The 20,702-nt window shown below is 49.3% G+C and overlaps 8 protein-coding genes across 8 annotated transcripts; 6 read left to right on the forward strand and 2 right to left on the reverse strand.

Moving 5' to 3' along the window:
• Window positions 1–1,247: 1,247 nt before the first annotated feature.
• N7462_008361 (uncharacterized protein) lies at window positions 1,248–2,609 on the reverse strand (the record flags this gene model as incomplete). Its single annotated transcript, XM_057080076.1, has 3 exons — window positions 1,248–1,647; window positions 1,767–2,257; window positions 2,385–2,609. 3 exons carry the CDS (start codon window positions 2,607–2,609, stop codon window positions 1,248–1,250), a joined length of 1,116 nt encoding a protein of 371 aa, XP_056930404.1.
• A 749-nt stretch (window positions 2,610–3,358) lies between these two features.
• Window positions 3,359–6,545, forward strand: N7462_008362 (tetratricopeptide repeat protein; the record flags this gene model as incomplete). The annotated part of the gene is made up of 3 exons (XM_057080077.1): window positions 3,359–3,440; window positions 3,507–3,657; window positions 3,710–6,545. The coding sequence occupies 3 exons, from the start codon at window positions 3,359–3,361 to the stop codon at window positions 6,543–6,545; spliced, it is 3,069 nt and encodes a 1,022-aa protein (XP_056930405.1).
• Window positions 6,546–9,891: 3,346 nt separating this feature from the next.
• Window positions 9,892–11,430, forward strand: N7462_008363 (uncharacterized protein; the record flags this gene model as incomplete). The annotated part of the gene is made up of 5 exons (XM_057080078.1): window positions 9,892–10,118; window positions 10,176–10,513; window positions 10,578–10,897; window positions 10,955–11,195; window positions 11,252–11,430. 5 exons carry the CDS (start codon window positions 9,892–9,894, stop codon window positions 11,428–11,430), a joined length of 1,305 nt encoding a protein of 434 aa, XP_056930406.1.
• Window positions 11,431–13,432: 2,002 nt separating this feature from the next.
• On the forward strand, window positions 13,433–14,335 carry N7462_008364 (alpha/beta hydrolase; the record flags this gene model as incomplete). The annotated part of the gene is made up of 2 exons (XM_057080079.1): window positions 13,433–13,927; window positions 13,979–14,335. The coding sequence occupies 2 exons, from the start codon at window positions 13,433–13,435 to the stop codon at window positions 14,333–14,335; spliced, it is 852 nt and encodes a 283-aa protein (XP_056930407.1).
• Window positions 14,336–15,694: 1,359 nt separating this feature from the next.
• Window positions 15,695–17,353, forward strand: N7462_008365 (uncharacterized protein; the record flags this gene model as incomplete). The annotated part of the gene is made up of 3 exons (XM_057080080.1): window positions 15,695–16,083; window positions 16,133–16,415; window positions 16,514–17,353. 3 exons carry the CDS (start codon window positions 15,695–15,697, stop codon window positions 17,351–17,353), a joined length of 1,512 nt encoding a protein of 503 aa, XP_056930408.1.
• Window positions 17,354–17,567: 214 nt separating this feature from the next.
• On the forward strand, window positions 17,568–17,792 carry N7462_008366 (uncharacterized protein; the record flags this gene model as incomplete). The annotated part of the gene is made up of 1 exon (XM_057080081.1): window positions 17,568–17,792. The coding sequence occupies one exon, from the start codon at window positions 17,568–17,570 to the stop codon at window positions 17,790–17,792; it is 225 nt and encodes a 74-aa protein (XP_056930409.1).
• Window positions 17,793–18,072: 280 nt separating this feature from the next.
• N7462_008367 (glycoside hydrolase family 64 protein) lies at window positions 18,073–19,317 on the forward strand (the record flags this gene model as incomplete). The annotated part of the gene is made up of 1 exon (XM_057080082.1): window positions 18,073–19,317. The coding sequence occupies one exon, from the start codon at window positions 18,073–18,075 to the stop codon at window positions 19,315–19,317; it is 1,245 nt and encodes a 414-aa protein (XP_056930410.1).
• A 296-nt stretch (window positions 19,318–19,613) lies between these two features.
• N7462_008368 (alpha/beta hydrolase) lies at window positions 19,614–20,446 on the reverse strand (the record flags this gene model as incomplete). Its single annotated transcript, XM_057080083.1, has 2 exons — window positions 19,614–19,960; window positions 20,044–20,446. 2 exons carry the CDS (start codon window positions 20,444–20,446, stop codon window positions 19,614–19,616), a joined length of 750 nt encoding a protein of 249 aa, XP_056930411.1.
• Window positions 20,447–20,702: the final 256 nt, after the last annotated feature.

The following is a 20,702-nucleotide window of genomic DNA, read 5'->3' on the forward strand; positions in this document are numbered from 1 at the left end:
CCAAGGCAGACTTCGAGGGCTGTCAATGGCGGTTGCCCAAGGGTCTCGTCAACTGATCCTCTCGGGAGATCCGCAGTGTGGAGACGAAAGACTTCCCCGGGGATAAGACTTGTCTTAGTATAATCACGATCAGGCTCAAACCCTCGTCATTGCCGGACTCGTGCCGCCGATTGCACGGTCTTCTTGGCTGCGGGTGCGCCTTTTGGGCGCAAGGAGCACGAGCTCGATCACCCTTGCAGATCAAAGGCGGCGGTAGGCAGATAGAAAGAGAGCAAGAGAAAACGAAGGGGGAGCAAAGGCCGGAGAATCAATTGACTCGAAACTCGCCTGCTCAGAAGTCTAAAGGAAAGGAATGAAAGAGCTCCAACTACGGCGATTGCAGGGACGGGGTTGAGGCTCGTTGTTCCTCGTCACCTGGCCGAGTGAACGGAGTTCCGGGCCATTAGTACCGAGTACCTCGACAGCAGGCGAGTATAGGGGAGGATTGGAGGTACAGGAACCAGGACTGGGACCCGAGACATGGATGTCTATTTCGAGGGAGCTTGTCATCCCTGCCACATCTTGTCTTGGCAACGCTCTGTGGTGGCTCCTGCGCCCATCTCCATTTTGGACTTTGGTACATTTGAACTCTATACTAGATGGAAGTTAAAAATAGATTGGATAAAAAGCTTCTCCCATTATTGCCATCAGAAAGAGTGGACGAGGTAGTCGATCTTGAGATGTCCTCGGCCGATCACGAATGCCCAACCGGCAGCCTCAAGATGGGAGTATATAGGTGTCTTCTGAAGAGTATTCTTGAACACCCTCATCCTACTCCATCAGAGTTCCCCATCAGCACCGCCACGGAACCCACCTCGAGACCGCGAATTCGGTAGAATTACGGGGACGGGACACGTCACTGCCACTGCATTCGCCCCGAACCAAGCCATTCCCAGGCGCCCACCTCTGTAGCTGCATGGACATCAGATCTAGACGAAGAAGACATGCAAGACGGATTACAAGACAAGCCAACCGCAGAGTATGAGCCACCTTCCATGTTTTTATGGGAAAGTGATAGCCACTTTGCATCCCACGATGCAGGAAAATCCAGCCAATCGTTCCCTTCCGGCCAACTCTGATCGGTGAAAGAACGCCAATGAGATTGTTCGTTATTCAACAGCCCTACCAAACCATATTTTTGGGCATCTTCAGTTATCGCTATTCTCTTTCTAGCTCTATTATCTCCCTCATGCACGCTCTGATATGGATCATTGCTGGTGGAATAGACAGGCAAGGGCGCTTCCCTCCAACCACGCCTGATCCTCCGTCCAGGCGTGCACGAGTAGGTCTCTTCCCACCGTCACCACTTCCTCGATCTGCGACGGGCTTCCCCATCCAGGAACACGGCTGCCCCAGCAGACCAGGTGGGCGCCCACATGAACCGCAGTTCGGAATGCCATCGTCCTGCTTAGAGGACCGTATCCCTCCAATAGTCCGTTAATCACAGAGATGCCCGCGTCCACGCCCCGGAAGAGCTTGGTCTCGTATAGTTCGGCGATCATCTGGCCCAGATCCAGCGCCCGGCTCCCGATCTGACACATTTCCCAGTCGACCACGAAGACGGTGGTTTCTGACTGGCCAGTGAGGGGGATGTTCGGTAAGAGAATACTGCCAGAGACGTTAGAAATTAGAACGACAGCGTACAAAGGCACGCGGAAATCATTTATAGACCCCCAAAGAAGAAATAAACAACAGTAGACAAAAAGAAAAGTAAGCTGGCCACGTACTTTCCCGTCCAGAAGTCGCCATGAATGGCTCCATACTCGTCGTCTTGATCGAGCCGTTTCAGTTCCGCCGCCGCGGAATCACGAACCTGCTCAAACACAGTGCGACTCTGTCCGAGGACGTCCGGGAAATTGTCAATGGTCTCCAGCAACATGGGATAGTTAATATAGAACTTCAAATTCTTCAAGGCTTCATTCTGAGCAAGTGTCGCGCGGACGCCCGCCTGCTCAGGCGCGGCGGCCCAGTCGTGGAACGACCGAAGCCAGCGCCCGAGACTGTGGCCGAGGGCTCGAGCGGAGGGGTCCGACAGGTCCGTTGCTACGTCCGAGAGAAGAAAATGCTTCAAGTCAATCGAATCGGGACAATCCTCTACGATCTGGGTATTCGTCTCCCGATCAAAGTGGAAAAGCTGCGGGGATTTGACGGTGATGGCCGCTGGCGAGCTATACGGGGGAAACGCGTGGAGAGCTTCGAGGATGGCACCTTCAAAATGCTAATCTGACGTGAGTCTTTTTGATCTTGAACGTGGATCTCCCAATCGAGTCCTCGACCATCAAACATAGACTTGGAGCCGGGATAGGAAAATTAGGGAAAGGGCAAGAGGGAGGAAGACAACCTACACATCGTGCAGCGTCGAGCTTGAAGTCCGCGTTCGAGGCTAGGTAGTTTTTGGCATGTTTGATGACGATTGATTTAGGATTTCCCGAGCGAGGAATCCCTCGATAGACAAAATTCGCCGTGCCACCCGAGAGTCGGCTGAAGGAGGAGCATGCATACGGGGTCTGCTCGAGTTGCTGGGCAAGCTCGTCCCGAACCTCATCTGTCTCAACCGCGGGTTGTGCCATTGTCGCGTGGTATTTTCGATGATAGTTTCGAGGTGAAAATGAAACGAGCGCGGATCATACGCGATGGGCCTGTACCCTTTTCCCAGACAGATTTGTTTGGGTGAGGCTGGAAACCATGGAAACCCCGTGAACTACTTCCAAACTATAAGTAGTTGGGTGGCGGCTGTTGACTTCCCGGCCGTTTACCCTTTTGAGTGCCCGCCTCGGACTCACCGCGTTACGGTGCGCGAGACGGCGGTACGAACAGAGAAGACGTGAGTCATTTCAACCCCGGCGAGACGATTTGCTATAATTCAATACGGAGATAGAGAGGAGGCCAGGTGCTGTGATTGATTTGAAGAATTTCCCACCCGGCGGACCCCTGCTAAACTCTGGGTTGGGGATAAGATACTCCTAACTCCTCCCCCGCTAAATGCGTGCTGTCTCCAATTTCCCGCGCTCATATAATCATATAATTGCAGCCCTTCATTTCACCTTCAATACCACCGCGGGATACTCATAGAATAGTTCCGGAATGACTTTTATGATTAATTCACTGTTGCTCAATCCTCATCACAGGCATGTCGGTCGCATACTTGATGGAGCCAGACCACTAGCTGCTGGAGGATTGGATGCTCAGTGACCCCTGCTGAATCCATGTAACACTTAGCGCCATGATCACCTGATAGTGAGGCTGAGGATGGGACCCCTCAATGGGAGGTCGTTTTCTGCTTTCGCCTAAATCACGACTAGCCGTGTATATGTTGAGTATGGAATCTGTGACATTGAATAGCGATCAAAACTCAGGTTGCCAGGTGGGGGTCAACAATGGGGTGATGAATTTCACATCCAGTGAGTTTCGATGGTGTGGAAGGACAGGACTACGTTGAATTGACTGACAATGACACGCTTTCCTAGAACAACCAGAGCCTCGCCCAGAGCCACTGTGGATTGTGCCGTTCCAGCATGACCCGGACTTTGTTCCCCGCGAGGAAATCCTTAAGACAATCCACGAGAAATCGTCAGTTCCGGGGTCTAGGATAGTTCTTGTGGGTATCGGCGGTGTGGGGTAAGGCGCCACGGGTGTAACGGCAATCCGTCAAAGGCTAACTGTACAATAGAAAAACTCGGCTTGCCATCGAATACTGCCACCAGGTCCGAGAGGAATCCTCCGACACCTGGGTCTTCTGGGTTCATGCGAGCACTGCGGCACGCTGCGAGCAAAGCCTCCGGAACCTGGCCGACCGCGCCAAGGTGCCTGGACACGAGGATCAGAACGTTAATATATTCCAACTTGTCGGGAACTGGTTGCAAGATGGAAATATCGGAAAATGGATCCTTGTCCTGGATAATGTAGATGATGACGAGCTCCTTCGCACACCACTTACAACTCGTACGGACGCCCGAGCGAACGCCCGGAGCCACGTTTCGACGCAGCCACCGTTGAAGTACCTCCTTGAAGCCTCAAATGGCTTTATCATTATTACGAGCCGGAACAAAGCAGTAGCATCGGAGATCGTTGGCCCTAAGAAGCATCTGATCGATGTCCAACCAATGGATACGGCCGAGGCGTTAGATCTAATGCAGCACAAGCTGGACTCAGATGCAGACAGATCGGATTTGGTTCAGCTTGTGGAGGAACTTGAGTTTATGCCGCTGGCACTAGTGCAAGCGGCTAGCTATATCGCACACAGTTCACCCCGTTGCTCGGTGTCGCAGTACCTCGAAAAGCTTCGGCAGAGTGATCGTCAGGCTACGGAGCTTCTGAATTTTGAGGCATTTCATACTGAACGAGACTGGGAGGCAAAGGACTCAATAATATTAACATGGCAAATATCCTTTGACCATATTCGACGAATAAGGCCGTCTGCAGCCGACTTACTGTCTCTTATGAGCTTTTTCGATTCACAGGGAATCCCAGAGGATCTTCTACGGAATCGGGGGCTGGAAAGAAACCACGACACCTTAGTTTCTTCGGGGAAAGTTACGAATAGCTTAGGTGAAGAGGATAGCGATACTTCGTCTGAATCCGACTTAGGAGACAGTTTCGAGAGTGATATTGCAACCCTCAGAGACTATTCATTTATCTCTATAAGTGAAAATAGCATGGTGCTCACGATGCATCGGCTAGTGCAGCTCACAGTACGCACATGGTTCAAAACACACGGCCAGGCCGAAGAGTGGAAAAAGCAATTCATTTACAATCTTTATAATGGATTCCCGACAGCTGAATATGAAAATTGGGAGAGATGCCGGACACTTTTTCCACATGTAAAATCAGCTATGTCACATCGACCGAAGTCGCAAGACTGTCTCCAAAGCTGGGCTGATTTACTTTACATGGCAGCGTGGTATGCGCACCAATGTGGCAATATCCTTGATTCGCGGGAAATGGCATCTGTGTCGAGAGAGCAGAGAATAAAGATATTAGGGTTGGAAGATGAAGACACACTCCATAGCACGACAATGCTAGCAATGACTTACCGACTTGAGGGGGCCTGGAGAGAGGCGGAGCATCTCCATGTGCAGGTCATGGAGACTCTCAAGGCGAAGCTCGGGGCCGACCATCCGGATACGCTGACGAGTATGGCCAGTCTAGCGCCGACGTATATAGAGCAGGGCCGGTGGGAAGAGGCGGAGCAGCTCCTGGTACAGGTTATAGAGGCTCGCAAGACGAAGCTCGGGGCCGACCATCCGGATACGCTGGCGAGTATGGCCAATCTAGCGTCGACGTATGTGGAGCAGGGCCGGTGGAAAGAGGCGGAGCAGCTCTTCGTGCAGGTTATGGAGACTCGCAAGACGAAGCTTGGGGCCGACCATCCGGATACGCTGGCGAGTATGGCCAGTCTAGCGCCGACGTATGTGGAGCAGGGCCGGTTAGAAGAGGCGGAGAAGCTCCTGGTACAGGTTATAGAGACTCGCAAGACGACGCTCGGGGCCAACCATCTAGATACGCTGATGAGTATGGCCGATCTAGCTTCGACGTATACGAGGCAGGGCCGGTGGGAAGAGGCGGAGCAGCTCCAGGTACAGGTTATAGAAACTCGCAAGACGAAGCTTGGGATCGACCATCCGGACACGCTGAGCAGTATAAACGACCTAGCATCGACGTATATAAAGCAGGGTCGGTGGAAAGGCGCTGAGCAGCTCAGCCTGCAGGTTATAGAGACAAGCAAGATGAAGCTCGAGGCCGACCATCCGGATACGCTGGCGAGTATAGCCAATCTAGCGTCGACGTATGTGGAGCAGGGCCGGTGGAAAGAGGCGGAGCAGCTCGACGTGCAGGTTATGGAGACTCGCAAGACGAAGCTCGGGGCCGACCATCCGGATACGCTGACGAGTATAGCTAATCTAGCTTCAACGATCTGGAAGCAGGGCCGATGGAAAGAGGCAGAGCAGCTCCTCGTGCAGGTTATAGAGGCTCGCAAGACGAAACTCGGGGCCGACCATCCGGATACGCTGGCGAGTATGGCCAATCTAGGGTCGACGTATGTGGAGCAGGACCGGTGTGAAGAGGCGGAGCAGCTCTTCGTGCTGGTTATGGAGACGAGCAAAACGAAGCTCGGGGCCGACCATCCGGATACGCTGACGATTACAGCTAATCTAGCGTCGACGTATAGGAAGCAAGGCCGGTTAGAAGAGGCGGAGCAGCTCCAGGTGCAGGTTATGGAGATGAGAAAAACGAAGCTCGGGGATAACCATCCGGACACGCTGGCGAGTATGAATAACCTAGCTCATACCATTTGGTCAGCAGGTCAAGACCAAGCCGCTCTACTCTTGATGGCCGAATGTGCTCGAATGTCCGAGCAAAAGCTAGGCCCTGATCACCCGCACACCACATATTCAAAGTCTACTTTGGAAAAATGGTCTGACAGGAATTTTTCTACATCTTCATCTCCCCAGCCCACAGAAGCGGAGACGGAAAGCAAAAGTGTGCAGGAAATAGGTCGTTTCTAGTCACGAGCCAAGGGCCTATGGGCAATAGCTATTAGTTTGTGTCGAGAAAAAGAAGCCACATAATACTGCGAGGACCCATGTATTCCGTGCGTATACATTCAAGCGGAGATTGACGAAGATTACGAAAGCTATTTTCGCCTCCTGATCGATGATGCATGTGTCATCTCCTAGACATATCTGAATCACTTTCCCTTCAACACTGTCTATTTTCTCCTTTGGGGGGTAGTTCTCCAACATTGTGTGCGGCGGCTTGGTGGTTTGTTTGTCAATCCTAATTCGAACCATTTGCATTGTTGAACTTTCCTGCGGGCGCTGTGGTTTGTATGGTAGTCCTAGAGAGGGGATCCTCTTATATAGGTATCAGAGCCAGTGAGAACTGCTATCTAGGCTATATCACTTACAATGAGTAGGTTAGCCTTGAGTAGAAGTAGACAATCAATTTGACTCAAAGAACTCTAGCAGAAAGGCTAGAAGTAGCGCTGTTGAATATAGTATAGTTCTTGAAGGAAAGTATGATAAATCGCCCGTTAGGAAGGCCTTGTTTGATGAGATAACATTTTGAATAAGCATGTGTGAAGATCTGGTAGAGCAAGCCCGGTTTATCTGCAACTGAGCAATATTTCCTAAGCCCGAAGTCCTGTGTATTACGGAGCAATCAAGATTAATCGTGTTATTCGGGATTGGATTCTAATCAAAAGTACGCATGACCTGATGGATGAAAATCAAAGGAAAGCTTCCTTCCCTCATCATCTACACAGTCATCAATGTAGTCATCTGGTATAAGAGAGCGAAATCAGATGTTTCTAAACCGAATCATGAAGAGATTCGGTTATTGATATTCCATACTATATTGAGTTTGTCCCGATTAAGCAATGATTCTATTTTGATAGTAAAATAGTTAACTACCATGCAAGTAGTACCGAACCCCCACCTCTCATGATTGGCTGGATGAACCCTCGCTAGACTCGGTGAACAAGATCCTTTGTAACAGCTTATTAGGGTCTTGTGATATGAAGCTTTTAGATCGCTATCACGCTATTATTTCCTCTTACTCTCATTTGGGCCTATTAAAATATTGAATGGGTTTCCTTTCCGGCCCTCGGTTGCATGATTAATGATCCTGTTTGAATCCTCTAATGGCTTAGTTATTTTCCAAGATTGAAGTTTGCTCTAGGAGTCCAACACCCGAAAGTAAGCGCTTGCGATAAAGCGTCAAGGATCCAACCCCAAGAAATGATCCGACCTCAAGAAAGGATCCAACCTCAAGAGGTGATCCAGCCCCAAAATGTGATGATTCAGTCTCAAGATAGCCATAATTCTGGGGGCGAATCTAAACGCGTTGTCATGACACTTTCCAGTCAATATTATTGAAATAAGCAACAGATGAGTTCAAGGCCCCTGACTTAACAAATATAAATCCATCACATGATAACTATGAAGCGAGCTCTTATGAATAGAATTATTTCTGGTGGAAATTGGTCTTTATGGACTGTCAATTTCATTGCACAAAGGTTTGATAGAAAACTAGGTTTGATTTTGGACAGTTGAAGAACAAGCTCGATATGACCCCTTCTTCTTATATCTATAATTTCCCATCATCCTTTCAATTTGCTTTTCACTTGGTTGGCACCTGTACTGTTCCATAATTCTTGGAAAAGATGACCTTCCTATTCTTATATATATGCGCAGATACCACACGGGCTGCATTCTTTAAGTACGTCACACTCCCGTGGAATTCGTCGATGACCGTGCCTTGCTTGTTCTTGGTCTCGTGAGGACGGCCCCTATTGCAGGGTAAATTAGCTAAGTGAGTGCGTCTAAATGAAAATTGAAAGATTTTCAATATTCCCCTTGTTCACCCCATCTAGGCCAGGAACCTGATCGAGGACGTCTTCACCGATCTTCTTCACCCAACCGCCCTCCGCCTCTGTGACACCATTCATGTCCCACGGAATTTGCCGGTTCTGACTAGCACTGGAGGTAAAGGACCGGCTTGCTGCAGTCGCCGCCGACTTTGCTGTTGTTGCTGCTCTAGATTACATGTTGAGAGATTTTCAATAAAGATATAGCTTCCGGACCCAGAACTGATAAGGGAGATGAGATCGGTGTTTTTTTTTTTTGGTAATTCAAGTGGCTGTCGATGATATTGAATCCATTCATCGGAATGATCGAGCTCTTTATGTGTTTGCTGGGAGTCGTTTTTAACGCTGGCTTGTATAAATAGCAACTTATTTGGTTGACCTTTATGCCACTGCCTCTCTGCTGGCTTCAATTCGTACCATCCAGGACCTACAGACGCTGGAGGTTCCTATAGAAAAGGCAATACGAGCGCGTGCAGGTAATATGGGATCTCCGATATAGATCTCATATTGGCCAGCCTGCACTTACAGGAGTTGGGGATCAAGTTGTAGTAATTCTCACAAACAGCGAATTATGTCATTGTCATTTATGCCCTTGCCGCTGTTGACTTTAATTCAATATCCGCAAGTACCTTAAGAAGTTGAGAATCTCGGTCCTAGTTGGGTTGTGAGCGTATGTAAATAATATGAGAACTATGGTATAGGTCTATCCCTATATGATATCATAATTATTGACCGATTTCATGTCCAACCTATGACAGAGGTACTTTGAGAGTGTTTTGGAATTTGGTGTGAGCTCCATAGTTGGCCCCAGGGGCTGCTGTAGATCCTCACACAAACATGAAATATTCACCCATGCAGAATCACATCTTATAGGGATGTATAGGTAAATGCAAGCGCTTAGGATACAGTGTCACATTCTTTGTATAGATTCAGATTGAAATGATATACAGAAGAACATTCTGTGAATTGACAGGACTTCTTTGATGATTAGAATTAAATTTGCTTTTCCACCTCAAAGCATAAGAAAGGACCCTTGTTCATCATTCTGCCAGTGTGCGATTGATTTTTGGGTAAGTTATGAACGAATCACTGGAACGGAGACAATGAGATCACCAACAGAATTAACAACACAGAACAGCCTGCAATATATCAAATATAACACAATTCACCAAGTAATGAGTGACGTGACTCATTAATCCTGGCCTATCGATATTTTCCATTACTGTTGTACGTATTATCAAGTGGGTCCCTCAGCCCCTGTGGACCGCCAGGTCGAGCCAACAGGTCACGTGCTGTTGGAGCGTGAATCGCTCCAATCACTGGTGACGTGTTGGGTATTGTTGATTCCCCTCGCCATTTCCATTCTTCTCTTGCCCTCTGTTGGTTGAAGCTTTTATATGAGCAGTCTTGAAATGTTCCCTCTGATTTAAACTGTCGAAAGGTGCACCGAAATGAGGGCAATTAGACCTGCCATCAAAGCTACAATGACACGCCCATTGTCTTCTCTCTGCAGAAAGCCTTTCACGCTTCCACCTCTTGGTTCTCCTTTGCCTAAGGATGAGATGGTGGATGAAGAGATTTACCAAAATTATAACCCCAAAAATTTTTATCCAGCAAACCCTGGTGATGTGCTAGCCGACCGCTATCAAATCCTGGCGAAGGTCGGCTGGGGAATGTCCTCAACCGTATGGCTTGCTCGCGATATGAGAGGGTATAGTTCCAGATTTATGATTTATGTAGCAGTTTTTTGTATTAACAAGTTGAATAGAGATAAAGAAGACCCTGAGCGTGTGGTTGCGCTGAAAATCGGGAACACCAACCAGGAGGGAGCTGATGCTGAACGTGAAATCGAACAGCATATTGCCGAGGCTGATCCAACGCATCGCGGCCTAGCAATTTTTCGGACACATCGTGATTCTTTCGATCTTACTGGCCCAGAAGGCCGGCATCTATGTCTAGCATATCAAGCTATGAGGGAGCCATTTTCGATCTTTAAGAGGCGCTTTGAAAATGGAAGAATCCCGCTTCCTCTTACCAAGACATATATCTATGTCCTCCTTGCCGGCCTCGATTATCTTCATACGATCTGTAAGGTTGTCCATACCGGTACGTGTTTTTTTCCCCTGATTAGCTTCTATTTTGTGATGAGTTAGTTAACATTCAGCTGCAGATTTAAAACTCGAGAATATGATGGTCACCTTCGAGGACCCGGAAGTTTTTGGTGACTTCCTGGATTTCCAAATGGAGCATCCAATGGAGTACAAGGCAGACCCTTCTGGTCAACACGTTTTTCGCTGTCGTAGTGATTTTGGGCCACTCAGGACATTGAGAAATATTATCCCGAAAATTATTGACTTTGGTACATCATTAAAACTTGATGAAGACGATATGGGAATCCTCCCTATTCAACCTAGACCATATCGTGCTCCTGAGGTTACTCTAGGCTGTGGTTGGGACTCAAGTACTGATATCTGGAATCTGGGTGTTCTTGTATAGTTATCTCGTCTTCTATGGGTGCGATTGGTGAGATAGCTAACATCGTTCTAGATGTGGGATATGATCCAAGGCCAAGAGTTATTCCAACAGGTTTACGATGCACAAGGTCGATATGACGCAAAATCGCACCTAGCGGAGATGATTGCTTTGTTAGGCTATCCTCCTCCAGAGATACTTGCAGCATCTCGGAATATGCGAGAGGCCGAATGGCCTATAGAGTTATTTAATGAACACGGTACTCTCTGCAACACTGTGGAACAATTCTTTGGTGGGCCATTCTTTGGTCAGGATGGTAGTCTGCTAATATTTCACCCTTTGTCAAACCCAGTGCTTATGCAGTCTCGATAGGCAAATTCTTGCACAATGACCTGATTCCAGATCGAACTCTTGACGATAGCATCACCGTACTCGAACAAGAAGAGAAAGAGCAATTCTTATCTTTCGCACGAATGATGCTCACTTGGCGCCCAGATGAGAGAAAAACAGCCCGCGAACTCATGGAGCATCCGTTCCTGAAGATAAACTGATTAAGGAATAGACTTTTGCATAGAATTCGTTACTAAGGCATCAAAATCTCCACTCAGACGATCGGTCTCTCCGTGAATACAATGTTACCTCCAGTAAGAAAAAGGAGAGCCTCAGGAGTGTTTTATACATGAGAAATCTCCTAAATTAAAGTCTTTGAGAACCACATGCTTAGAGTGAAATTCTTCATTGGACCCAATTTGTCCCAAACAGTCTCCTTAAATCGAGTCAAATATTAAGAATCTTTTTTGCATACGTATCCCTCATCCCACAAGCTTTTTACCTGAGAGCTATGGTAAAATGTGCAATCAAACCTTCAGGGCGGTGACAAAAACAATGTGCACCCTTATCGAGATCCAAAGTTGGCTTTCAGACAGAGGATCATGGTGGGGTTGGTTCAGTGAGAAAGAGATGGAGTGGCAGGCGAAGACAGAACTCCAGTCCAGCTCCATTCGCACAACCGAGAAAAATGATAAGCCCCGCGAGAAGCCAAAATGAGCGATCGCCGCAAAGCCGGCTGGTGTTCTTTCATTACGTACGTCTTGAAAAGCTCCCAATGAAGTGGACATCGAACCACATCTTTTGAATTCTCTTATTGATTGCCTATTTTCGGAACTTTGCAGAACGAAAGCAAATCCCCGAAAAAAGCTATGATATTCGTCGAATCCTTCCTCATGAAGTGGGCTCATCATGGCTAGCGATAACGGGAAGACACCACGTGGCTGGATGCCGAATCTGCTGTTGCTCGCCCAGCTGACGCTCTGATCTAGTGATGCAGCAAATCGTTATCAAAAGACTGAATCATACCACACAAGCCGAAGGTAGTAAACTTACACGAACCAGTTGAAAGCAGTAAATGTCATTCGTCCTCCATTCTGCGTATTGTGCTTTGGGAATCCGGCATGGGGATACCAATAGATTCAACATACTTCATCAGTGTGACTACAAGACCACACTGGTAGATATCGCCCTAGCAGAAGAATGTAATGATCATGCAGGGCGTTTTCAGGAGTATTTTCAGGAGTCTATTAGAACTGTATATTCAAAGCGAATCAGGTTTGGCAGCGCGTCTCCTTTTAGGTTTGCAGGATGAAAACAGTGCCAAGATGCATTTTTGATAGGAAGAGGATCCTTTATTCAAATAATCAAGAATAGCCAAGGTCAAATTTTTATGTACAGACACTTGATATTGTTACCGACCAGTGATGTAGAACCGGTGTCTACGTCTGAATGCGAGTCGGCCAAGAATAGGTCGAATAGGCGGCAAATCCAAGATCGCCTAATTCGGTATAGTGATACGGTCGTTCGTTCCATACACACCGCACTTGGCCGGACCATAAGAGCACGAAATTTCGATCTGGTTGCCCTTACGTGGATTGACACCAGATACCACAAGAATCTATCACTACAAAAATCTGAGAAGGACTATCGCCCAGTGAAAGCCTACTAGAAGCGTGAAACCCTTGAGTTTCAATACAACGTTAATATTACAAACAGAGTGGGTAGACGTCGCAACGAATCAACTCGCCAATTATCCCTCACCAGATTATTGTCGGATCCAACAGCACTTCTACGTGAAATATAAAGGCAAATTACTATATCTGTAGAACTAATTCACAGTCATTTAAACCTTGAATGCGAATGTGGATATGAATTTGATTTCTTAAAGCGGATCTACCTGGCCTATTTGGTACGGGGTACACCGTATTGTATATCGTAGTTCAATGGCTTATTGCGCACTTATTTCTTTATATAGTTAGTACAGGTAGATCCACCAAAACAGCCTCGTACCCTTTTTACGGAGTACATCATTCGATCCAAGGCTGAGCTAATGGGGGCTGCAATAAGGGGCCAAGTCCCCACATTAGAGGGCCAGAAATGGAAGCCCCCTTTGAACTCCAAATAGTGTCATTAAATAAGAGGACTAGACAAGCCAATTCTAGAGAGATTGAATAGTGTAACATTCTAACAGAGCCAATCAAATTAAGGGCAAATTATCTCACAATGGTTGCTAATAAAGAGAAACCGGCAATCGTTCTCGTCCATGGCTCTTACCATACACCAGCGCCGTACGAGCCTTTCATGCACGCCCTCGGCTCTCTGGGCTTTGAGACTCATTGTCCTCAGCGGCCTACATGCGATCTTAACAAACTGAATGTTGGCGATGTGAATGCCCCCGACTTTGACAGAGGCCCTCCACCAGAGGGATTTCCCAGCGACAATGATGACTTGGCTACAGTTCGTGAGGTTCTGGACCAGCTCATTATCCAGCAGAAAAAGAAAGTTCTCTTGATAGCACATTCCGCTGGTGGTTGGGCTGCAACACAGGCTGCAGTCCCAGAACTCCTGTACAAGACTCGCGATGCAGAAGGCCACAATGGTGGATTAATTGGAATCTTCTATTACTCGGCATTTGTGATTCCTCTTAATTGGGCCGTCAGCGATCATTTCCAATCAAAGAACGAAACCTTTGAAATGCCTCCATGGCTACGATTCTGGGTGGGCCAATATTTATCCTATTGTAAGAACGCTGACTAACCACTGGTATAGAAACACGGTTTATCTGGGGTCGGTACGATTGTCGATGCACCAAAGTTGATGTTCAACGGCCTTGATGCAGCCGAGGCTGAAATGTGGACAAAAACCTTGACAGCTACGCCAATCCAAACCGGCATTCTCACGAATAATGCGTATGCAACATTGCCCTGTGCTTACGTAGTGCTTGACGAGGATTACGTGTTACCTAAAGAATACCAGGAAGCGATGATCGCGGAGCAGCATCGGCTTGGGAATGTTTTCACAGTCTACCACGCGCCGACTGGCCACTCGGCTCATCTTTCCTGGAAGGAGCCATTAGCAGAGAAGGTGGCCGAGTTCGTGGACAAAATCAACACTGAGTCCTTATAAACACGACCAAAACTATCAAAATAGATACCTCAACCGATTGAGGCCAGAAAAGTCTGCGGAGAAGAGTGAAAGTTCACAACGCTTGCTAGGCGTATGAGGCGAGTTGAAGCGCTTGCCGTTGCTCACTACTATATGGGTTTTAATGGTCCAACTGATATGGCTAGACTACAGTACGCTGGAACCAAGATAGAGAGACAAATCCAATTTAGAATCTGGGATACCATGATGAGGGCATCACTGGCTAAATAGTATACCTAGGGCTTGTCCCATATTCAGTGACTCTATACTGCCTTTACAGTCAGCCAGAAGTAGTACAGATCACTTGTATTCTGTATCCGAGGTCGAGAGAAAGTGCTCCTGCAAGATTGGGATATATTGAAGAAAGTATTGCAGGTCATGTGCTTCCCCCAGAGTAGCCTGATCTATGTTGGTTCCTTCGAGAGAAATGGGCAATCTATGCGCCACTCGAAAGATAGGGAAACGATTCAACTGGTATTCATGATGTTCCTGTGAGAGACGTTTGATTCTTTCTGGTCTACGCTGCATTGCATGCCATTTATTGGAAAATGTTCCTACGAGGTCCAAGTAATCCTTGTAATGTCGCCCCATGTAATAGATATCGAAGTTCGCTGCCTAATTTATTGTTTGACTAGATGTGGCTGATTGGATATTAGCAGATTGCAGGGCCAGTAACTGGAATCCTTACTGAGCCCAAGGGATAGGGTATAGTTTGTCAAGATTCCGTGGGAAATTATGAAGAATACTCTATTTTCTGATTAAGTTTAGATTGGATGATAAGATTCAGGATTAGGTCGGATCCGAAACCCACTTATCAAATGTTCAAAGGAGAATTCTTCCCTACTTCATGAAGTGGCCTCAGCGGGGCTGGAAATGGCGGGGAGACGCCGGCTGTCGGCCACCGGTAGCCGATGCCGACTCTGCTGTTGCTTGCCCGCCGATGCTCCGATCGGGCGATCCAGCAGATTCAAAAGAACGAATTGTATCATGGAAGGCGAAAGTAATAAGTGCGCAAGAACCAGCGGCCAGCGGTCAATTTCAATTGTCCTATGTTCTTTGTACCCTGCTCTAATTGCCATGCCCAGTGGCCACTGATACAGGCGAAGGCGCACTCTCCATGATCAGGAGGGCATGGGTAGATCATGACCGTGAGAAATCCGATCGGAATTGAGGTATCGCGGGGGCGCAGTGAAAGCTTGACCGGCTATCGGTCAGAGGAACTGGGCGTTTAGTTGGTTGTTACTGGTATATGAATCGCGATCATCCATTCACTCGGAGCCCATTTGAGCAAGGGCGAATGTGTGTGATACAAATCGACACTCCAACACGGCCACCGCAACCATGCAGAACATCGACGCCAATGAGCCTCCCCACGTCATCCCCCATACGCCCAGTGGCCTCCCCAATGGCCGTCCCAATCTCGTCATCTTCATGCCGGATCAACTGCGTTATGATGCTTTGCAGTGCTCGGGTTTAAACCGGGTTGTGAAAACGCCACAGATTGACACTTTCGCATCGCGCGGGGTTCGCTTCTCAGAGTGCTATGTGCAAGCGTCAGTCTGTACACAATCGCGATGCTCCATGTTTACCGGGCTGTATCCCCATGTCTCCGGCCACCGGTCCTTGGAAAACTTGATCAAGCCGTGGGAGCCGAATCTGTTCCGGTCGCTCAAGGAGCACGGCTATCATGTGGCCTGTATGGCGCCGCGGGGGACTTGTTCGCGCCCCAGGTCACTGAACTCAGCTTGACTGAATATGGATTCTTGGAGCCGCCCGAAGTCACCAAGGTGATCGGGGGGAGGGAGATGAGCGTCCAGAAGAGGAGATCAGCATATGGGAGCGACTGTTCTATAAGGGACGCCGGGACGCGAGCAAAGCAGTGGATTACGACGAAGCCGCGATTCGAAGTGCAGAGAAATGGCTCGAGTGCCCGCCCGACGACCGGCCATGGGTGCTGTTTCTACCGCTGCTTTTCCCGCATTGTCCTTTCACAGTCGAGGAGCCCTATTTCTCGATGTACAAGCGGGAGGAGATGCCCCCGCCATCTTCACCGGAAGACAAGGTATCGTATTGCATCATTCCCTCGTCTCCCTGTATCTTTTGCCTCCTGTTTCCTGCCTCATTCTTTAGATGAAACACGGAATCTGATATTACATATAGACAGGATATGAACCTGTATATATGCAGATGATCCGGGATCGATATGGCACCCATAGAGCGAGCCCCGAGATATGGGCCGAAGTGTCGGCCACCTATCATGGAATGATATCGCGACTCGACGACCAATTCGGTCGGATTGTGGACAAGATAGATTCGAAGGGGCTCTGGGATTCGACCATCACCATGTTCTTCACCGACCATGGAGAGTATCTGGGAGACCACGGCCTGATCGAAAAATGGCCGAGCGGCTTGTCTGAGACCCTCGTGCGCGAGCCGTTGATCATCGCCGGCGGAGGTATACCGGCCGGACTGGTTCGCGACTGCATGACGGAGATGGTGGACTTGGTTCCGACTGTGCTCCAACTGTGCGGGATCAACGAGACTTTCCCTCATAATGGCAAGTCTCTGCTGCCCGTGATCCTGCACGACGCACCCCATCGCGAATTTGCCTTCTCGGAAGGAGGCTTCTTACTGTCCGAAGAGCCCCTCCTCGAGCGGGCATCATTCCCCTACGATCTCAAGTCTCAACTACAGCATGAAGACACACGATGGGTCGGAAAGGCGATTTCGATGCGAGATCACCACTGGACCTATATTTACAGGCTGTACGAACCGGCAGAGCTGTATGACCGTCGAGCCGACCCGCTGGAACTGCACAATTTGGCAGCCGACCCGCGGTTTGTGCATCAGGCTCGGCTGATGGAAAGCCAGATGTTTCGCTGGATGGTCGAAACAAGTGATTTCTTACCCTACAGCAAGGATGGTCGCTTTCCTCAGGTGGATTTGCCCAGTCCTAAGGCCCTCTGGGAGGAGCGGAAGGCTAGATCAGGCGAGCGATAGACAAGCATCTAGCCTAAAAAATCCAAATTGGTAATGCTGTGAATGGTCTGATATATAGTATTTCCCCGGCAATCCGAGCATCCTGTGGCGTAAGAGGAAACGCAAGACGGGCAGCCAAGGGAGGCCAAGACGACGAGATCACCAGGTCCTCTCCATCCGTCTTACCAACCTTCCCACCTTCAAGCCTTCTCCACGCCGGCACTAGCCGTGCATAATGTGCCTGAATTTGCTTTCCCCAACCACGAATCCGCCCCGCAAACCGGGGCAGATCGACACGCGGTTGAGAGATCATCTGCGCACAATGAATGATCCCGCAGTGGCGCCGACCGGGCTCGCCGCTGCTCGGGGACCGCATCCTTCGGATGCCGGGTCTCGTCCCAGCAAAGATCGACACAAGCGAGTTGGCAATGGTGACGGCCCGGCCAATCGGCGCCACTAAATGGCCAGGGACACTGCGTGAGGTCATCGCAACGCTGCATCACCGGGTCTCGTCAGCCTGCCCTACTCAACAGGAATGACAGGCGTCGAGGGACACGTCGGTTTGCGGGGAGGGGACTATATTATGGGTCCGTTCGCATATGGCTATATCGTCTGCATAAACCCACATTCCTCTGCAGCCCCGCTACCTTCCTGTTCCTGAAGGGCCTCTCTTTGATTATACCATTGGCGTCTTTGCTTGACAGGCATCGTTGTAGCCCCTCCCTAACAATCCCCGCGACATGTCGACCCTTAACTTTGCGCTGAAGAACCAAACCGGTTCCAATACGGTTTATGCCTACATCACAGGCCAGGCGATTGACAATAACAATGCACTCGTTCTTCTGCAAGCTGATGGTACCACAGCCTATTACCCAACTTCGCCGTCATCAACTGGGACGGCGCTCGCGGTTGACTGCGCCATTCCACTCGGTGCATCGGGCAGCACGAAGACGGTGACAATCCCGCATATTGCGGGAGGGCGAATTTGGTTTTGCCGCGATAGTAAACTGACTTTTTACCTAAACCCTGGCCCGGCGCTTGTGGAGCCTTCTTCCTCCAACACATCAGACGTGAATTATAACTTGTACTGGGACTTTTGCGAGTTCACCTGGAACAGTTCCCAACTTTATGTGAACATTACCTTTGTTGACTTCGTGTCGCTGCCCATCGCCCTGGCACTGACAAATACATCTGGGACCACGACGACTGTTCAGGGTCTCCCATCCAATGGGCTGGATACCATTTGCACTGCACTGAAAACGCAAAACAACAGTGATAGTGCCGGCTGGGACAAGCTGATCATCACCAAGAATGGGGCAAACTTGCGTGCGGTCTCGCCCAACAACGGCATCAACCTGAACAGCTCCTTGTTTTCAACCTATTACGATGCCTATGTCGACTCCGTTTGGTCCAAGTATGCCAGCGCCACGCTGACAGTCAACACACAAGGAGATGCTGGAGATGTCACCGCGACGGTCTCTAATGGCACATTAAACTTCTCCACCGGTAACATCTCGTATTCGCAGCCCTCGACGGCCGACATTTTCAGCAATAGCTCTGGTGCCTTCGCTAGTACAGGCAATAGCACGAAGGACGCCATCACCGCTCGTCTGGCCGCTGCCTTCAATCGCTCGACAATGTTGACCGTCACCAACCAACCGAACGGAGGCACCGTGTCCAACTACTACCAGAATGCCGTGACGAACCACTATTCTCGGATCTGCCATGCCACCACCCTCGACGGTCGGGGATATGCATTCCCCTACGACGACGTGGCGCCAACCAACGGAACAGACCAGTCCGGTAGTGTTTATGATTCCAACCCCAAGCTTCTGACAGTCACAGTGGGCGGTTCATCCAGCAGCAGCTCCTCGACCAAGAAGACTACGAATCAGGACCAGACCGCGCCGTCCCAGGACAACCAGACGAACACCCGGTTTGCTGGTCTCAAGAAAGTGCTCAGCAAGCTGTCCTGCATGAAGTGATCGGGCGATCGACACGATGGATGTCGACTCCTCGTATTGGATGGGCTTTCCATGGAGGTGGAAATGCTACGTTACGCACACGAGATGTAGATAGGCTTTGTTTTGCTTTTCCGGGTCGTTCTTCCGTTGAGCCTTTTTGCTTTTTTTTGGATACCCAGTACCACTCAGGATATCCGGTTGGAATTCAATATTTATCTGCGTTGCATATATCTACACGCTCTATACGCTCTATTGTATAATTCAAAACGTACAGCATGATATCTCATCAATCTGTGTAATCACTGTGCCACTGAGCCTTAATTCTCACCAGCGTGTTTCCGAATATACGCCGCCACCTGGTCTGGAGCGGCAAGCCAGGGTGAATGTGCGGTGCTGATCTTTTCTGTCTCGATCTTAGCGCCTTTCTGCTGCGCCCGATCCACCATCAGCTGTTGCACAGCGAGTGGGATCGCACGGTCTTCTTCACACAGCAGATATGCAGAAGGAATTTGCAGGTAGGCCGCACTCGTGGCTGGAGCGTTCTTGGTGGCCCACGCGTGTGGACGAAGGGTCTGGGCCCATTGCTCTCCATCGGGGACGTCGTGGAAAAATAATGTAAAGGGGTCATCCGCGGTGACTGTGCCCTCACTTTCCTGCTTGATATCTTAACAGGGCATTGTAGCTATGGATAGTCTATTTTCCAGATGGGTAGGGGAAGGGGTGGGGGGTTGGCGTTCCATAACTTACATTTCGCACATACCAACTCGGTGGGACGCCCCCCAAACGCACCGATCAGACTTTCGCCGACATCCGGGATGAAGGCCGAAAGGAAGACCAGCTTGACGACACCGCCATGCTGCCCAACCTTTTCGCGATCTGCCTTGCTGAGCCCGTCCAGGGCGCTGTTGACTGGTAGGCCCGACCAACTATGAGTGACCAGAATGATATCGCGGCCCGCATCCGCTTCCTGCTGCACGACGGATCGCACAGCGGCGATGTCGGGCTGGAGATCTTGCACGGAAGTCGCCTCTTGAATAGATGGAAAGGCAATCGTATGACAATTGTAGCCATCTAGTCTTTCGATGAGCGGGTCAAATGCAGTCGGTGGGTACCACGCGCCAGGCGAAAAGATCAGAGTAGGTTTTGACATAATGTATAACTAGATCTTCAACAGATTGCAAGATCCGAAGGCAGGTGTTTCTTTGGAAATTGGAGGGGAAACGAAAAAGAAAAACAAATCCTCGCATAGGGCTGAGGACTTATAATTCTGGTAAACAAGACTGCGTCTCAGCCACGCCTCGGTACATCTTGGCACAATGGAGAGGGGAGCTTCTAAAGGATTTGGCCCCCAAGATGGCTTGCGTGGGTGATTGGTGGCTCATGGTATCGGGTGTGAAGCTAGTGGA

Source organism: Penicillium macrosclerotiorum (genome assembly GCF_028827735.1).
Source record: "Penicillium macrosclerotiorum strain IBT 26536 chromosome Unknown utg000008l_segment0_segment0, whole genome shotgun sequence".
NCBI lineage: Eukaryota > Fungi > Ascomycota > Eurotiomycetes > Eurotiales > Aspergillaceae > Penicillium > Penicillium macrosclerotiorum.